This window comes from Python bivittatus, unplaced genomic scaffold (assembly GCF_059951505.1).
Source record: "Python bivittatus isolate LINGU-HERP-01145 unplaced genomic scaffold, Pbiv_v1 ctg000330_np1212, whole genome shotgun sequence".
Taxonomy (NCBI): Eukaryota; Metazoa; Chordata; class Lepidosauria; order Squamata; family Pythonidae; genus Python; species Python bivittatus.
In genome coordinates, this window is record NW_028277058.1 from 43,320,454 (window position 1) to 43,339,108 (window position 18,655).

At 37.5% G+C, this 18,655-nt stretch overlaps 1 protein-coding gene across 2 annotated transcripts in view; it reads left to right on the forward strand.

The window, feature by feature from the left end:
* Nucleotides 1-16,457, forward strand: part of IGF1 (insulin like growth factor 1) — a 62,301-nt gene extending 45,844 nt beyond the window's left edge. The window contains exons 3-5 of one of the 2 annotated variants that reach the window (XM_007419939.3): nt 3,162-3,343; nt 6,720-6,775; nt 14,939-16,457. In XM_007419939.3, the coding sequence (XP_007420001.1) occupies nt 3,162-3,343; nt 6,720-6,775; nt 14,939-14,978 (278 nt within the window). In that variant the 3' untranslated portion in view covers nt 14,979-16,457. Of the gene's footprint in view, nt 1-3,161; nt 3,344-6,719; nt 6,780-14,938 lie in introns of those variants that run through there. The other variant, XM_025171255.1, reaches the window with a different exon arrangement.
* The last annotated feature ends 2,198 nt before the right edge of the window (nt 16,458-18,655 follow it).

Genomic DNA, 18,655 nt, shown 5'->3' on the forward strand with positions numbered 1-18,655 from the left:
GAAACCTGTTCAGATCTGTTGGAATTTGTCAAGCAAGCACTAGGTTCTGAATGAAAGGTCCTGCTGACATAATGGACATATTTATTTTATTACTAGAAAGGCTATGATCTATTAAAGTAAATGTTCTTGGAACATTATATGAGTAAATGAATCAACAAGACTGCAAACTGTAACATGGTGCCATCAACAGCAACAAACTTCCAGAATTCAGTGGAGTTTATTCCCAAGTGTGTTTGTGTATGCATTTGTGTACATGTACGTATATATGTAGAAGTGTCTGAGTATGTCTATGCATATGTATATGTATGTGTTTGTGTGTGTGTATATATATATATGAGATATCATGTGTGAGATACACACACACACACACACGATCAAAGCCCAAGTTGATGTGTGATGGTCCAGCCCTTGTTTGACTTTGCTGTTCTAGCCAATGTGAAATCTTGTAAAAGTGTAACCAATTATTTTATTTACTTGATGGTATTTTCACTGCCAAGGAAAGGGATATGTGGGATTTTCTGTCTCAGTAGCCAAAACCATGTCACTCATCTTGGGTACTCTGGCAATGCACCTGTTGAGGAGAAGTGCTGTTTATTGTTTAAGCAGAAGCATGTCTTAGATGTGCCCTGATCTGAGCAAGATTGTTTTATGGCAGTTTAATCCATGTTATGGATACATGAGAGAAAATGTTAAAAATGTGTTTTCAAACTGTTAGGAAAAAAGTATCATAATCAAAACCTAAGCAAGAATTATTCAGAATTGTGTTTTCTAAACCAGACTAACAGAGCTTTAATACATACTATTAAAAATAGGACCACAATCAGGCACAGCAGCCCTCTTACAATTTTTGGGTCTGGGCTTCAGTAGTACCCCAACCTATACCCTAAATTTAGGGTTGGAATTATGAAGGACCACATTTTTCCCCATAAACCAGTTCACCCTGAATATATGAGGCCTAGTTCCACAACTTGTTGTCATCAATGCTGTAGTATTGGACTGCAGTATTTATTTGTTTGTTAGATTTATATCCTTCAGGAGTTCAAGGCAGCACACAAAGCATTCACTCATCTATTTTTCCACAAAACAACCCTGGGCTGAAAGAAAGTGATTGGCCCCAAAGTCACCCAGCGAAGGTAGGCTTGAATTGGGATCTCTGGTGCAAGTCCAACCTTTTATCCCACACAGGTTTTGTTTCACCAAACTTTTCACTTGGTTCGAGATTATTGTTTTATTCTTCTAGTCTGAGTATTTTCTTGGTTCTACTTTTTTCTTTCATTACCTCTATATAATTGTATTTACATTTATGACTTTAAGCTGTTTTGGGTCCAAAAAAGTCAGATATACATGTTTCTATATATAAATTAGTATGGTGCTGAAAATATACCCATAACCACCAAATATTTGATCTCAGATAGCTCTATTTCTACGTCAACTAAAAAAAAAAAAAACTTTCTTACAGAGCAAGACCTAGACGCTTAAAGATTTTTGAAACGTGATTCTCTTTTTGACCAAAGTAATGCTGTTTATAATTATTGCTGCATACTACTTTATTTTTCTATCCAATTCAAAATAATATATAATCAAGTGCCCAGAATTTTAGTAAGAAATAAGGGTTGGACGTTTCCATCTCAAGCTTTCAATTTGGTCTTAAAAGTTCAGTGCAGTTTTTTATACATAGAAGCTGCAGGAAAACCTGTGCAGGCTTGGGAGACGTGGAAGCTGCTAATATGTTTCAGAGAAACTTCATGGTGCTGATGAAAGCTTCCTTTGAAATGCAACTAACTGATTCAGGCAGGAACACTGCAATGAATGAAACATCATAATTTCTGTTCAGATACAATGGAAATTGGGGAACAGAATTTATCTGCTGTAATGTCTTCCACGTCTGCTTTTCTCAAAGCCTGGCCCTCCAGAGGGAAAACAATGCATTGGCTTCCAGGTTCTTGGGTTGCCAGCCCCATGCAAGATTAGAGAAATCATTTCCTCATGTTTTTCACTGCATCTTATTGCATCTCCAAAGTGGGATTCACGGTTATCTGGGATCAGGGCTTGGTGTAAAAGTCTATACGGAGGGGGGGGGGGGAGCGCAAACTTAGACACATTTACTATCCTTTTAATAGAATGAAATACATGTCACCATAGACTGCAACCAGATAATATGTGTCCACATGCTAACTAATTATGGATAACTTCAAGGCCCCTGCTTTTTCTTCTTATAGGTCTTCATCTTTAAGCAGGTTAGGACTGGATTGCTCTTTAAACAAAGAATCATTCTTTTTAATGTAAAGTCACCATGTACTGGTTACCTCCCAATTAGGTTAAATTAGTATAATAAATCTACCTAGATGTGCCCTTTAAAGAACTTGGAAGTTGCATGGGTTCAGAATGTAGCAGCCGGACTTCTGTTTAGTGTTTTCCAGCAACGGTATGTGACACCTACTCACTGACCCTCTGTAGTTTTCTGAGTTAAATTCAAGGTGCTGGTGTGGAAATATAAATTCATATAGAGCTTTTTGGACCCAGGTACTTGAAGGAATGGTTTCTCCCTATGTGGTGAACCAGGAGGTCTGATTGCTCTCTTGTTATGGGTGCTGGCCAACAGGCAGGTTTGTTTAGAATCAACCAGGAAAAGAGAGGTATCAATTTTGTAAAATTCTCTCCCTGTTATAGTTAGGATGGCTCTCTCTTTGGCTTGTTTTAAGACAATATTAAATACTTATTCTTCCACTCAAGCCTTCTTTCCCTAAGAATCTGTTATTTTAGACTGTTACTTAGATACTTTATTATTGAAGCTATAAATATTTGGGTTTTTACTGCTTGTGTTTTTATTGTAATTTATGGATGTTATTATGGGTTATGATGCTTTGGGATAGCTGTGATTTTAGTGATGTTGCTTTGGATGTTAACTGCTGTGGGCTGTGCTGGCCAGAGTAAGTGGAATAGAAATATGTTAATAAATTAGGGGACCTGGCTACCCACTGTATCAAACTCCAGTAGTTGTGTAAGGTATTGCCAGCCCATTGATCCAATAAAGGATGCAATAGAATTTGCTCTGTGTTTCTTATAATGTGGTTTCATCCACCTAATAATACTGTAATATTAGCAGAATTTTGAAGATGTTGTTATGTTCTTTTACCATGACCAATTTTTGTTGCCTTTAGGTAAACCTGCAGGTTATGGAGGCAATAGACGTTCCTCTCCTACTAGGGGAATAGTGGATGAATGCTGTTTCCAGAGCTGTGACCTGATACGGTTGGAGATGTACTGTGCTCCTGTCAAGCCACCTAAATCTGCACGATCTGTACGTGCTCAGCGACACACTGATATGCCTAAAGCACAAAAGGTAGCCAAAGTGTGATCAAATTTAATTTGATTATTTGTTACATATGAGGATTTTCAGCATGGGATGGACACACAGTTGCCTAGTGCCAGAAATTCAAGTTTGATATCTATGGGCAGCATTCATTTCCAAAATAGTCTTCCAGTAATAACCAGAAATGGAACGGAAGACACCAGAGGAAGAGACAACTGCCTACATTCCACATCTTTTTATCTCATCTGTGTCTTTGCCTTCTTTTTCTTTCTCTGTTAGTAGCTCCTGATAAACGATCAGTGTTATTTTGAAGCATCCTGGGTTATTGTGACAGTGCCCCACTTTTTTCTAGCTAGCCACATGATTTCATCACTCCTATCTAGCTTTTTTTCTTCTGTCCCAACATACTCAACATTCTTGCTGAGTAGTCAGTCATTGGGTAATTTAGGAATTATTACCTCAGCTTATGATTTACTCTCTAAGGATTGCTTATATGTCTGTTGATAACATCTTTTGTTGCTTTAGCTACCTAAGGACTGGTACTCATCCTTGAACTTTGCAAAGAATACTGTACTAAAAGTGTCCAATTAACTTTAATGAACTTTGTTGTCCTCTTTTGTATTGATATCACCCTTCTGTCCATGTTTATGAATGCCTGTTGTTGACCACTGTGTGACACTGAATGCTGGACTAGAAGGGACAGAGACTGATCCAACAGGACTCTCTGTTCTTATGTTCTTTTCTTAGGCTTCTGTCCAATGTAGTCATTTCAAAGTATGTCTCACTGAAATCAGCGGGATTTACTTTTGATGCATACACATTGGATCAAACATTGCATCTTACAACTGATTTTTATCTGAACATTTTAGAGTCAGTTTTTACATTTTAACTTTCCCCAGGCCTTAGAGTGGTCTAGAATTTAAATTAGTAAAATAAATAAATTGGCTTCTTTTAACAATCTTTCCTGAACTGATCAGGATTCATCTATGGCCTTTAGGGCAGCTTGGCTATCATTACAATAAGCCTCAGCTTGGTGGGGGTGCAAGGAGATTGCATTATGCAAATCAACTGATGGAATGAGACCAAGGTCAGAAGGGACTGTATTCTGTTAATACCATGGCTGACAGAGAAGTCTCATTAATGCCAGAACACAAAAGCTATTCATGTTAGTCAGAAACAGGGCTACTTAGAAAGTCACATTTTTATTTTGCTTCTTTCTTTATTCCAATTATACTCTGCTTTCTATTCCAGTGAATACTCAAACTGGCTAACAAAATTTAATAAACATCAATAACAACACTATTTTTTTTAAAAAGGGGGAAAGTTAAAATATTAGTTGAAATTATTGCTAAATAATTTAAAAATTAAAATCTTGACAAAACAGATGCCTCTTTACAGCATTTCTAAAGGCTGAAAGAGTGAAGACCAAACTTCTAAAGGACTTCATTCCATAAACTGGGAGAACGCAGGACAAAATTCTTTCTGAAGTGGTAAAAAGAAAGAATTTAATTTGTATGATCAGATTTTAAGCAGCACTTTAAAGGTTAATATCAACACCTTAAATTGTGCCTGGTAACCAAATGGTAAACAGTGAAAATCTTTCAGTTCAGAGTTCATATGATATCTGTATTTTGCTTCAGCTTCTGCAACCTAGCTGCTATATTTTGCACCAATTTAAACTTCAGGGTGTTTTCAAGGACAGCCCCAGGTGAATCATGTTGCAGCATCAAAACTGAAGTTAACCGAGGCAGAGATAATGCAAAGCACTGGCTAAAATAAAGTACATTTGCTAAACTTATATTCCACCTTTCCTTCAGGAACTCAGTAGTATAAATAGCATTCCCTCTTCCATTTTCTTCCCCACGACAAGACTGTGCAGTAGGTTGGGGTGAAAGAACATGATTGGTCCAGAGTTGCCCAGTGAATTTCCATAGCTGAGGTGGGCTTGAATCTGGATCTCTTCAGTTTTGGTCCAGCACCTTAACTATTATATTACACTGGCTTTTACATTATTAGTGGCTAACACATAATTCTTTGTCAGGTTAAGCATATGTTCTCCAAGGAATAGGATTCAAATATAAAACAATGTTATTATTGGACTCATATTGGTCATATCATTTCACAAATTAAACATGTTATAACTTTGTCAGAAAGTACAAGATTTTCCATTACAGACAAAAATAGCTGTAGCTAAACGACTAGAAGATTGGCATGGTCTCAAAGGAACTATTTATCTACACAGCATTTTCAACTAATCCTCAGCTAGATACCCAGAAAACAGATTGTTCATTATTCTAATGGGAGGTCCATATGTGGTAGTTTTTGTTTTGCAGCATGGCAGCTTGAAATTTTTAAATACTGTAATTCTATCGCCTGTCTGTCTGTCTGTCTGTCTGTCTATCTATCTATCTATCTATCTATCTATCTATCTATCTATCTATCTATCTATCTATCTATCTAAAGATAACTTTCTACCTGCTGGTCTAATTCCCTAGGATAGGAGTGGGGAGCCTCCAGCATTGTTGGCAATATCTGGTTGCCCACAGGTCCCCGTTCCTGTTCTGTGGCCTTCAATAAAGTCCTAGATCTGAAACTGAAACTGGCATAGTGGAGCCAGCCCTAGCAAATTCTGGTTTAAATCCTGATGTATTTCCAAATATAATAGATGACCTTGGAAAAGTTGAAGTTAACACAGTTTAGCCATATGGCTAAACTATGAGGAAAGACCCACATTCAAACTCTGCTAAGAAAGCTGCTTCCGGTTAGCTCTGTAGTGTACCCTTCTCAAATTTGATGCAGTGCAGATGTATTGCACCATAACTCCCATAGGCCCAAGCCACCATAATTGAAGAACATATTTTACACAGTAGTGAAGTAGATAGACTTACAATACTTTGACTCAGTATTAGGGATTTCTTTTCAGCATGAAATGCCGTAATCTACCAATGCAAAATTTGTCATAGCATCCGGGATAGTCATGAACGAATTCTGCTTATTCTGTCATTCAAAAGTGAAAAAATGGGTATATTTCTGAAACTACATACAAAAAGCTGTATATTACCAAAAGTTATATACAAAAAGGTATAAGAGTCAATTCCATTAAACAAAGAGTATATCTAGGAAAGCCATGTGCGTGTTAAAATTTCTGCTTGCATGTTGTAAAAGCAAGCAGAAGTTTTTGTTCTGTATCTGTATTTTATTAACTTACAGAAAAATGATGGAACAGAATTTTAAGTGATTAGACAGAGAACAGATTTAGATTGTGCCACATATCCCAACTAGGTATAAACTAGCTTCTTGTCTTCCCGTTCAAAAAATAGGAACAGAACGAATAGCCTACTGCAGGATTCAGTGAGACAAGGATTGTCAATGGCTTTCACTTAACTAATATGTCTTTTATTTTCAGGAAGTGCACTTGAAGAATACAAGTAGAGGAAACACAGGAAACAGGAACTACAGAATGTAAGAAAATTCCATCCGTAAGAATGAAGAATGAATGTGCCACCTGCAGGATTCTTTGCTGTAAATAGTCAGACATTGGACAAAGCTAGAGTTCAATAAGCTTGAGGAATTCTCCACTAATGGGCATTCTCTCTATGAACAATGCAAGTAAACATTCCATCCAAAAGCCAACTCAGTGCTAAAATGTTTCCGAGACTAGTAGATTGCTGCTGTAATTGTTCACCTCCTGCTAGAAAATATCCTACATGCACGCAGGTACATATTGTACATGCACACACCTATCCACAGACACAGACCTCTCAAAAATCTTCTGCCCCTCAAAGGCAGCAGCAAATGTGAAGGCCTTTGATGGATTCAATTGCACTAAATTAATTTATGAACCCTGCTGTTGGAGTCATTCACCAGCCTTATCTAAGTAGGGTTTATTTTTTTCTTTTTTTAAATATTTGTATTTCTATATAAGCAACAGATTGTTTGTCTTGCAGTGTCTGATAACACTGTTTGATTTCCCCTTCATATTTGCACAGTTTGAAATTCCCAGTAGCAAAGGCAGTAAAGTTAACACATTAATTTCACTAGTGGCTTTTTAACAGCTCATCAGCCACATGCATTCATTCCACTCAGAGATCCTTATGTGTTCCAATATCGATAGGAAGCTCTTGCATAAGCGGAAAGCATTATTTTCTTCCATTGAGGATGCTGTTTTATATATATATGGAAAGCTGTGCTCGGCCACTGAAATGAACGGAGCATCCTTAATACACTGGAACTCCCTGTGTGGACTACCATACCTAAAATAAGCTGCTCAGTCTAGATTTTAAGATGAGCACTCCCCTGCCTATAACAGATGAAAATACAAATATATGCAAGATGAACAATAAAATAATTTTGTCTAGGATAAGCTGAGAGCACATATGAGCTCTCTTAAATTCTCAGCGATTCTTTCAGACAAGTTATTTCACAACGGTATAAATAACATGTCTTTTTCTTCCATATAAGGCAGTACATAGAAATTTAGCATGTTAATCATACACATATAACCAACAGTATGTAAATCTCTTTAATGGTGCAATGGTGCTATTCTGTAGCTTGTTTTATGAACGGGTCTGAGCAAAACTGTAAGAGATACAAGCAAAATAGACTATTTGAAATGAGGTGGAAACTAAGCCAAAGGTTAGAGAGAAGGGTTTTTAAAAAGATGCATGATTGCTTTCAGGTTTCTAATTAACTAAAACATTAATATCAAAGAGTAATACTAATATCCAAACATTACTGAAACTAGAAAGGACGTTCATGATTCATACTACTGTAAAGAAGCTGAGATTTTATCTTAGAAAAGCACCTTTGACAACAATGAGCAAAAGTGGAGCAAGCTTCAAAAGACTCTTAAAACTAGCATGGTTGTGACAGAAAAAAGAAGGCTACAGGGTACTGTAGCTTGAGTTCCCTTTTGACATATGAAAACACCAACCACCTCCACCATCATCCCCAGAACAGCAGCACTCAACCTTGTACAGTACTACCTTATTTATATGGCAATCTGTTCAGGAATTTTAATTGTAGGACAAGCCAGAAGCAAGTATTGGCCACTGAACTTCATTTAATCTCAACTAATTATATCTTAAAGTCATAGAACTGGAAGGAAATTAAGAGGTCCCATAGTTCACAGTGTTCTCAGTTCAGGATACAGCCCTAGAAGGTGGTCATGAGGCTAATGCTTAAATACTTGGAGTGGAAAAGAGCCTACTGCATTATTGCATTGCTAACATTTGGAATTTTTTCCAGATATTTAAGAAGCACTACAATAAGGAAACAAGTCTATTGCTGTTGGTTTTTTTGTTGTTGTTATTGCCATGTAACCATTTTTACATGGGCTAGATAGTCCTACAAACTTCTGTACCTGAACAAATCTTCCCAGCCCTGATTAATTTATATACATACAAATACATTTAAAGTTGCAAGGCTACCTACATTTTCCTTCAGTCTCATGAACTGCAGAGATCTTAATTGGTAGATATTAGTACAGTGAACTAAAATTAAATCCATATCTGAAAGGAATGAAGCCCAATGGGATCCAGTGGGCCTTACTTTCAGGAAAAAATGCATGAGATCACGCTGCTTTAATGAAAAAAAGATCAAGATGGTATAAAGTTCCGGTTGCATTCTGCACTGGCATAAATTTATTTGGACCTATTAACATTTTTACATACCTTAGGTGATCATTAGTATCTACAAACGTATCTGTAAATGACGTCTTTTGCTATATGCAGGACGTCTCCATTTTTTACAGAAAGTCAGATGAGAAATATTATGCAGCAAATTTTGCTTTGCCTATTGTTGTTTTGGTTAATAATGCAAAGTGGTGCTATTGTTCTGTCTGAGAAAGTACTTGAATAAAAAATATATAGAAGAAAACATACATATGTTTTTAAGATAAGCAAATTGCACATATAGAGATTGTACTTATTAAAATTGAAATATGTCTAGTCATAACCTTTCAGCTTTTTATCATTATAAAAAAAAAGAAACATTTTATGAAATGAGAGACTAGTCTCGTTAAAAACAAAGAAAATTAAATTTGAAATTAATACTAATGCTACATATATTGACTATCAAGAGATAAAGGATGATATTAAGAAAACTCTTAACTTCCATTTGTTGCAATGGACAGGGTATAGATCTGACTTAGCTGGGATAAACAGACGTTGCACTGCAAAACTGCTTTAGGTCCCACTCCAGCACTTAATGTGTGAGTAGAGCTCCAAGTGTGGGACTCTTTCTCTGGGATATAGCAAAAGGACTTGAATATACTGTATGTTGTCCAACTGATCACTCTTGAGTAGGCCTTCCAATGATCAAGATGATTTCACAATGAAATGTTTCAGTTCATGTCACAATCTCAGTTCATACCTCCTGTCCTGAAGTGAAAAGAATATATGAAAATCCATTTCTGACTGGGACATGTAAGAAAAAAGGGGAAAGCTCCATAAGAAAATGTATGGCTAATATTTTATGGAGCCTAAGTTATGTATGCTTGTGTGTTTGTGTGAGTGCACACACCTGTATCTTGGTCCATGTATATGATTTAAGACTGTATAATTTTCATAAACTTTATCTCATGAAAAAATAACATTTTAATTTCGTTCGTAATTAATGTTCATTTTTTAATGAAGGTTAACACAATTAAAGATTATTTGAATCTAGAGATGAAGTAGGAAAATGAGTTCCCCCATTGGGGGGAGATGGGCGATTGAAAAATTTGATAAATTAAATAAATTAAATAAAAATAAAATGGTTCTGTATAAAATATAAGCATGTTATTTATTCATTTTTAAAGCTACTTTTAAGCAGAAGTCTCATCCCACTGATTTGGGAGTAAGTCCTGTTGAATGAAATGGGACCTACTTTTACATAGGAGTACTCTCTTTGTCTGGAAATTAATTGAATAATTCATTAAACAAAAAAATAAATGAACCAACAAACTGACTCCTCTTTTAAAAATAGCACTATTTCTACTCAAAAAGTGTGCCATATAATTTAAAGATAATCCAAACAGACATTCCATTGTTCTGGTTGCAAACAGGCACTCTAAGTTAAATGTCTGTGGATTTAAGGATTATTTTTAAAAGGGGGATCATATTTTTTTTTAATTTTTGGCAAAAATGTTTTCAGTTATTTAATAAGTCACAAATCTCCCTTTGTGATTTTTCTCAGATGTAATTTTGTTCAGCTAAATCATATTTGGTAAATCATGCATCACATTTTGGTCTTGAAAGAGAAGCAATTCTACCTACAGACCATGTTCATTTTTATTTTGTCCTGACATTTTTGCTTATCTTAGCACTACAAGGCTTGTCTTTGTACAAACACAGCATCTTATGCACATTTTTATTTGATTTTTACGTGAAGGAAGTTATAAGACTATCTGAAACTTGGCTACAAATAATATAGAGATACTGCCCTATAAAACAACAATGGACGATGTTTTCATTTCCCTAGAAGGACTAAGGCTAAATATAGATAATCTCCGCCCCCCCCCCTGCAATTCTGCTCAAGTTGATTGTAATTAAGAACATGTAGCCACCTCTTACTGAATGTGTATTTCGATTTAATTGCAATTGAGTTGAGTTGAGTTGGGGCAACAGATTTTCACAGGCTCGAAGACAGAATTATAGGATGATCATTGCCCGTAGGGAAACATCTTTTTTTCCTGTACAGGTAGTGCCTTAATTGAGACTGGAGTTTCCATCACTAAACAAAGCAGTCATTAGGCAAAACATCACATGACTGCACCACTTAGCAATGGCAGTTCTGCTAGTCCTGGTTGAGATTGTTAGGCGAGGACTGCAACATCATTAGGCAAGGACCTTGTGCTTCTCCTGCCCAGCTGCACTCGCCTCGCTTCAATTCCCCCCACATGCCTATCTCCTCCCCATCTCTGCCCTTTTGGCCGCCTTTTGTTCCGGCCACCACTGAAGGCCTCACAAAGGCCCAGCAGCTGGCTTGGCTAGACACACCTTGTCAGCAGCAGGAGGAAGAAGATGGTGAAGTCAGCTGGGGGCAACATGCGTAGGCAGCAATGTGGAGCAGCAGGGTGACCAAAAGGGCAGAGATGGGGGAGAAAGGGGGGGGGGAATTGAAGTACATGGTGCGGTCGAAAATGCAGGTGGGCTGCCAAGTGCCCAAATTTTGATCATGTGACCATGGGGACACTGCAATAGCCATAACTTTGAGGACCAGTCATAACTACCACTTGTTCAGTGCCGTCATAACTTTGAACGGTTACTGAATGAATGGTTGCTAAGCAAGGACTACCTGTACTGCTTACTATTCCTCTTTACCTTGATTCTTTTTCTGGACAAGCACAGGCATTTTCAAAGAAAGCACCATCCTGAAGATACCTAATATTTTTACTTCTAAGAAAATTTATTTGGCATGTCAGCTTCAGTTGTTTTAAAAATTACTTTTTATGTATAAAAAATCAGTTGGAAGTAAGGATAAACTGGTGCTCCATGAGCACTACACTGAGAATGCCAGCAATGGGTGACCATAGTACAATCCCAGAGTGGACTCCTGAAATTGGTGGTGTGTAGTTTGTAAATGTAAGGTTCTTTTGATGCATTCCAATGAAATTAGTTACAATGTAAGGGTGATTTGATTTATTGAAAATAAAGAATTCATGAACTTACATGAGAAAAGCAGAAATTTTGTGATTACACTGCAGGTTAAATGTTACAAGGTTTAGGAGGACAAGATAGCAAAATACTTGCTTAACGACTGCCCTGTTTAGTGACCATTTGACGTTATGACAGCACTGAAGAAGTAACTTTATGACCAACCTTCACATTTATGACCATCATGGTGTCCCCACAGTCATGTTATCAACATTCAGGCACTTCACAACCGGCTTCTGACAAGCAGAGTCAATGGAGAAGCCAGCAGTAAAATCACAAGTCACTGTCACATGATGTCTTGCTTAATGACCCACAGTGATTTGCTTAACAACTGCAGTGGAAGTGATATTTTGCTTAGCAACTGGATTACTTAGCGACACAGTTGCTGATCCCAATTATGGTTGCTAAGCGAGGACTACCTGGAAGGAAGACTAAAATGTCTGACAGGTTACATTCTGAAAAATTACAGCATTTTAACTAGTTATAGACCCATGAGAACCATTTTATGAAACCTGCCCCCCAGCAAACATGTGCCAAGAGCACCTGCAACAGGTACTTAAAATTCCAAAAGTTCCCACCAGCCCAAAAGATTGAGGACTCCTGATATCCTCAGTTAGATTGCCCATTTCCTTCTCTGCCCATTTGTATATGTGCATATTGAATTCCCTACCATTTTAAATTACTTTTCTTTTTCAAAAATTTTCTTGAGCATTGTCTCTTCTATTGGCTCTCTAGCTTGCTGCACATGACTCCTCCAAGTGTATTTAAAAATTTGCTATAGCTAACATCCATAACTCTTGTTCTGTATTAAAAATAGTAGGAAATCTTTAGCCTTCAAAACACCATTTGATTGTAACTCCCATCCTTGCTGATCATTAGCCAGTTAACTGATGTTTCAGTTCCTTACCCAGGATGCAGAGAATGTCATAACTGGGAGTGGAACTATAATTTCATAATTATAGTTACCTACATACATAAAAATCAACCAACCAACCACGTACACTATTTAGAAAAAGTGCCTGACTGCAGTGACATCTTGCTAGAGGCAAAGAGGACAATTTGTCTTAAGCTGCTAGCATAACTAAGTTTCATATCAATCAGTAATGCTCAAATCATGTATTTGGGGAAACCCTTGGAAGCCATATAAGTGGCTACCTTGAGCTGCACGGCAGTAGCAGCCCTTTCGCATGCATGCTCCCCCAGCAGATAGATAGATACAGTGGTACCTCGGGATACGAACGCCTCTACTAACGAACTATTCGGGTTATGACCAGCTCCGGCCGCAAAAATTTACCTTGATGTGCAAACTCCGCCTCGGGGTACGGTCATTTTTCCGCCCTGACACGTGGTCCGCGGCCATTTTTCCTCCCCTGACACATGGTCTGCAGCCGTTCTCCCGCTGCGCTGCGCCACGCCGCACCCGGCCTTTTTCCCACCGCGCCGTGCGGCACCCGGCCGTTCTCCTGCCCCTGACGTGTGGTCCGCGGATGCCAGAACGGATTAACGGTAATTACATTGAACCTTATGGGAAAATTTGCTTCGGGGTGCGATCAAATTCGGAGGGCGGAACGGATTAACCGGATTTACATTGAACCCTATGGGGAAATTTGCATCGGGTTACGACCAACTTGGGATATGCCCAGAGTCACGGAACGCATTAAGTTCGTATCCCGAGGTACCACTGTAGGTAGATAGATAGATAGATAGATAGATAGATAGATAGATAGATAGATAGATAGATAGATAGATAGATAGATACTGTAGATTCATTCATTCATTCATTCAATTTATATAGCCACCCATTTCAGACTAGTGATTCTGGGTGGCTAACAACAATAAAAACAGTCAACATTTAAAATGGTACCAAAAAATTAAATATAAATATAAATGCAGCCAAGAGATCTTAAAAAAACGTCAGTATCAGCACAACACACTCAGGGCCCCAGGCCTAGGCTTGAAGCCAGGTCTTCAAGGCCTTCTGAAAAGCCAGAAGGGTCAAGGCCATCCTTATCTCAGGAGGGAGGATGTTCCAGAGGGCAGGTGCCACAGCAGAAAAGGCACGTCTTTCCTTGGCTGATGGGACCCGGAGCATGCCCATCCTACCAGGCCGGATTGGACAGGAAAAGACGGTCCCTAAGGTAACCCTGTCCCAAGCTATGAAGGGCTTTATAGGTGACAACTTGATCTGAACAACTTGAACAATTAGTACTTGGGGGCAGATCAAGTGCGAGTTAGTCATGCTTAGAGATCAGTATGATAAGCTGCTGTGAATCCTTGTTTAAGTAGAAAAGAGAGGCTGTGTCTGCAAATAAATATGCTTATTTCATTCATACTTTACATTCTTAACTATCGTGTGAAGGGGTCCTCAACCAAATTCACAATATAGTTAAAATATTTAGTGATATCCAGTTACCATTACTTAAAGTCAAAAGAATAAATTTATTCAGACTCAAAGCTGATTGATATCAGCACTAAAAGGCAAACCGGCAGCTCCAGTATATTGTTTCAATGCTTTCAGTGCCCTATTCTCTTTTCTATGGGTGTCAATACCTTGGAAATTGTGCGACATTTCTCTAGGAGAGGGGGAAAAGATGGAGTTGCCTAGGCCTTAAGATGTAGGAAAACTTCATCTGAACTCAGAAAACTCCATCAGCAACAGTGGCTTGTGAATTGCAATCTAGAAATCTGTTGGTTAGTTATTTTTGTTCAAAACTTGCAAAGGAAAAAAAAAAAAACCACAACACTCCATTGCTCATTGTTTACAAACAGTGTTTTGTTCTGCAAAATGTAAGTATAGCAATAGCGCTCAGTTATTATACCAATTTGAGGCCTTCTCTGCTAGCACTGAGGTTTGGGGAAAAGCTCCATTCATGTCAGTGGTTTTGTGTGTCTGGCCTTAGTACTATTGCTTTTTTCTTGTAATCTTTCCATTAATTTAAATGCCTGTTGCCAAAACTGTGTTGTAATTTAGGTTTATTTCCCCTTGCAGCCCAATCCCCAAAGCGCTCCACCGGCACAAGCCACACTGAGGACCACAGCCTTAAGCAAGGAACTTGCCTGCATCAAACTAACCTGTGGGCAAGCTTCCCGACAGCAGAGAGTAAATGAGAACAACTTTTACTTTGAGGTATGACAGAGTGACTCTTGACACATTTCTCACCCATTCAATCACATCCCAAGAAGAATATCAAAACTACCAGCTGGTGTCTTAGGCATTTTTACGGAATAAGTATGGCTACCTAAAAACAAGATTCTTCAGTGAAAGATGTGCATTTCCTTTATTTAAAAAAAAAAATCAGAATGTTATGGGGTATGTTTTACATACTGTAGTTCGGGGAAAGTTTGAAGTGAGGCATTTTTAATGCATTCCAAGAGGCTCAGGTAACAAAACTGGATGCAAATTTCCAGGGTCACTTGCCTCTAACCACTATCTTTTTCCATAAGTCCAACATAATCTTCTCTACAAGCTAACACGACTAAGGACTGGCTGATACCTATATGGGTGACCTCTTACAAATGTAGCATATCAAAAGTAGCCCTCTGATTTATGAATATTCTTTCTTTAACTGCCAAAGTGCTAAATGTTGAGATTAATGTTGATATATTTCCCTTGTGGTTATTCTTTTAACAGTAAGGTTTAAAACAAGCAAGTATATTTATGATGCTCAACTCTTTAACATTCACTGTTGCATTCAATTAGCTCTAAGGGCATAGCCAAAACCTACCAGAAGAGACATTGTTTTTTCCTAAATCCATAATCATCAAATCACTTCAGATGGTGCAGTTTCTGCTTAAGTGAATGCAAAACACATAAGCATGAACTTTTGCAGACAAGGTTGTACATCTTTGGATTTCTAGTTTTTAATTTTCCCCCTTGTGTTCAGTCAAAATACAAACTGTCATGACTTCATGACAAGTGAATGATATTTCATACTATGTATGTAACATTAGTATGTTGCAGAACTTCCTATCCCATGACTATATCAAATACCACTCATCAGTTATTCTCTCCATTTAGCACTCATAAGTTGCTCCAGACACACATGAAATCCCATTGATCAAAGTTTTATCACTTGTAAAAAGAAGAAAACAAATCTCAGTGTTTCATAGGTCACTCAGAATCATTTAGCCCAGGTCCCAACTCTGTCCAGAAAGTTCAACCTGGTAAACATTGTTCCATAAACAAACAACGTACTCGTGCTTCTTAAAAGCTTTTTTATGTGTTTATCATGATAGGTCCAAAAATTCTCAAAAGCTAGCTGTCTGATTTCCACTTTTTTTTTCATTGTATTTCTAAATTTTCATTGACTGCAGTTTTTTAAAAGAAAAAAATGGACTCAGTCACACTGTATTGAATCGAGGCAATAGCAACCTTTGGTTTGTAGAATGTATGGAAACGTTTGCAACCCTCTTGGAATAAAATCCAAAATGTGAAACATTACCGTAAGAGGGTAACTTTCTAATGTATTTGTATGTGCAGTTTACACCTCTGTGAGGTTGAATAAATAATAATGGTTAATAAATATCTCTGTGCTCAGCATCTTCTGTTCCAAATAATTTTTGATTTCTTTACTCATCACCTGGTTGCTTTAAAACACACTTGGGGAACTTCTGGCATCCCATCAGCCCAAGCCAAGAGTACCATTTTGCTGCAAACCAGCCTTCCATAACCTGGTATTCTCCAGATGTGTTGGGCAACAATTCTTAGAAATCCTGACACCATGGGTGATGGAAGGGCACAAGACAGGGGAAAAGCGACCTCACTTCTATCTCATATGAAATACTTCCTTTGACTTGTTGGTGTGGTGAAGGGCAGCACCTGGAACATGCCATATCTATGATTGTTGAATAAGATGCTTCCAGGAACATAGTTCCTATCTCTTCTAATCAAAAGCTGCAGATACAACATAATAATTTATGCCAACTCTTTGATGACAGGAATGGAAATAAGCTCTAAAGTAGCAGAGGATTCTTCTTAAACATGATTGTTCCAATGATTCTACATTCATCTGCTTAATTTTACCATTTCTGCAAGCAATATCTAATGGCATACAGCTGTTATTATGTCAGGACAATTTCATCTTCCACTAAGTCTGAATTTAGTCTACCTTGTGGATCGAAGTTTAGAAAAAGAGTGCTATGCAGTTGAAACAGTGCTTAGCAGTGACTTGGAATTAATGTGAACCAGGGCTAATCTGAGACCAATTTCTCCTAAGGGTCAGAACCCATATTTGGAACATTACTCTTTCTAATAGCAAATTCAGATACTTGAATGCCAACAGGATTTAAGCCAAAACATAACCCTTCAGAAGTATCCTCATGCTTCAGGAAACCCCAAGGTTTGCAGAAATACAACAAATCTTTGGGGGGGGGGGAGCCTAAAATGATAAAAATAAAATATATTCCCACTGTATAAGATCATATCTATCAAATCATAAATCATATATCATATCTAGTAATGGTGAATTCCAGGTCATACAAACTGACTTTTCATTAAGTGTCAGCACTTTTCTGAAATATGCACATACATTTTTTTTAACCAAAGACAATGGGAACATTCCTTTGCCTGGCATCAGCTGGTAAAGTAGGATAATAGAATGAATTCCAATGGCTATATTTTGATATATATCTGAGAAATGAATTTTTATTGTATCTTTGTCACTGAATCTAGCTTTTCACTGACTTCTGAGCCAGTATTAGATTTGCTTCTGAGTTGTCTGCCTGCTATTTCTTCAAAACTAACTAAGTCGGTTGAATAACTGAAGTGGGGAAAGCTTCAAGAGACTACCATCAAAGTTATTTAAAATGATATTGAAAGGGTGAGCACTATTTCTGGTGGTTTTTAGTTCTGACATGGATAGAAGAAAAAAACACACTGGGATCTAGCTTTTATTGCCTTCATTTATAAGAAAAGGATAAAAAACTGAACCAGTTCGATTATTGTCCAATAAGCTTAATAAGTGTATAATTAGCAGGCTTGGTGCAATGCACTTCTGCAGAGAATTTATAGAATGGACTGAGCAGGAAAAAACATTTTGGGAGAGGAACAGACAGGGATTAGGCCAGGATGAGCAACCATGATTATTGCTTCCTCTTATATCACATGGTACAGAATCTCCTTTATGCTAGATAAAGGGAAACCCACAGAACTAGAGCAAGATAAAAAAAAAAAAAATGCTGGGAATCCTACAAATGACTGAGTAGCTGTGATGAACTGCATCATGCCAAAGACATTTGGAAAATCCTCTCAAATTTGTATGACAAAACATCTAGTTTCGAAAGGGCATCTTTTCAGAAAGCTACAATGCAAGTATCTAAAGGAAAGAAGGGGTCTGAATTTGTATATAAGTGAAGTGAGAGAAATGGAAAGGCAAACTGAAGGTCAAAACACGTTTATGTAACTGGAAATGTTGAGTGCCTTGATTCTAACGTTTTGCTTAAAAATTACAAAGTTGTGGTATATGCAATAGAAATGAAAGAAGAAGCAGATTCTAATTTTGTAATAGACCACTCACGAGACTTTGATCTCCATAAGTTTTAGGGAGAAGTTGCAACTTTTGGTCAAAGGTCAATTTTATAACAACAGGAAAAAAGAAAGGAAATGGTTCCTTTGCAATGGCTCTGGTTATTTGCAAATTAGTTTTGCTAAGAAAGGCAGCAAAGAAAGACCTGCTAGACAAGCATTCCAAAGATAATGCTCCCACTT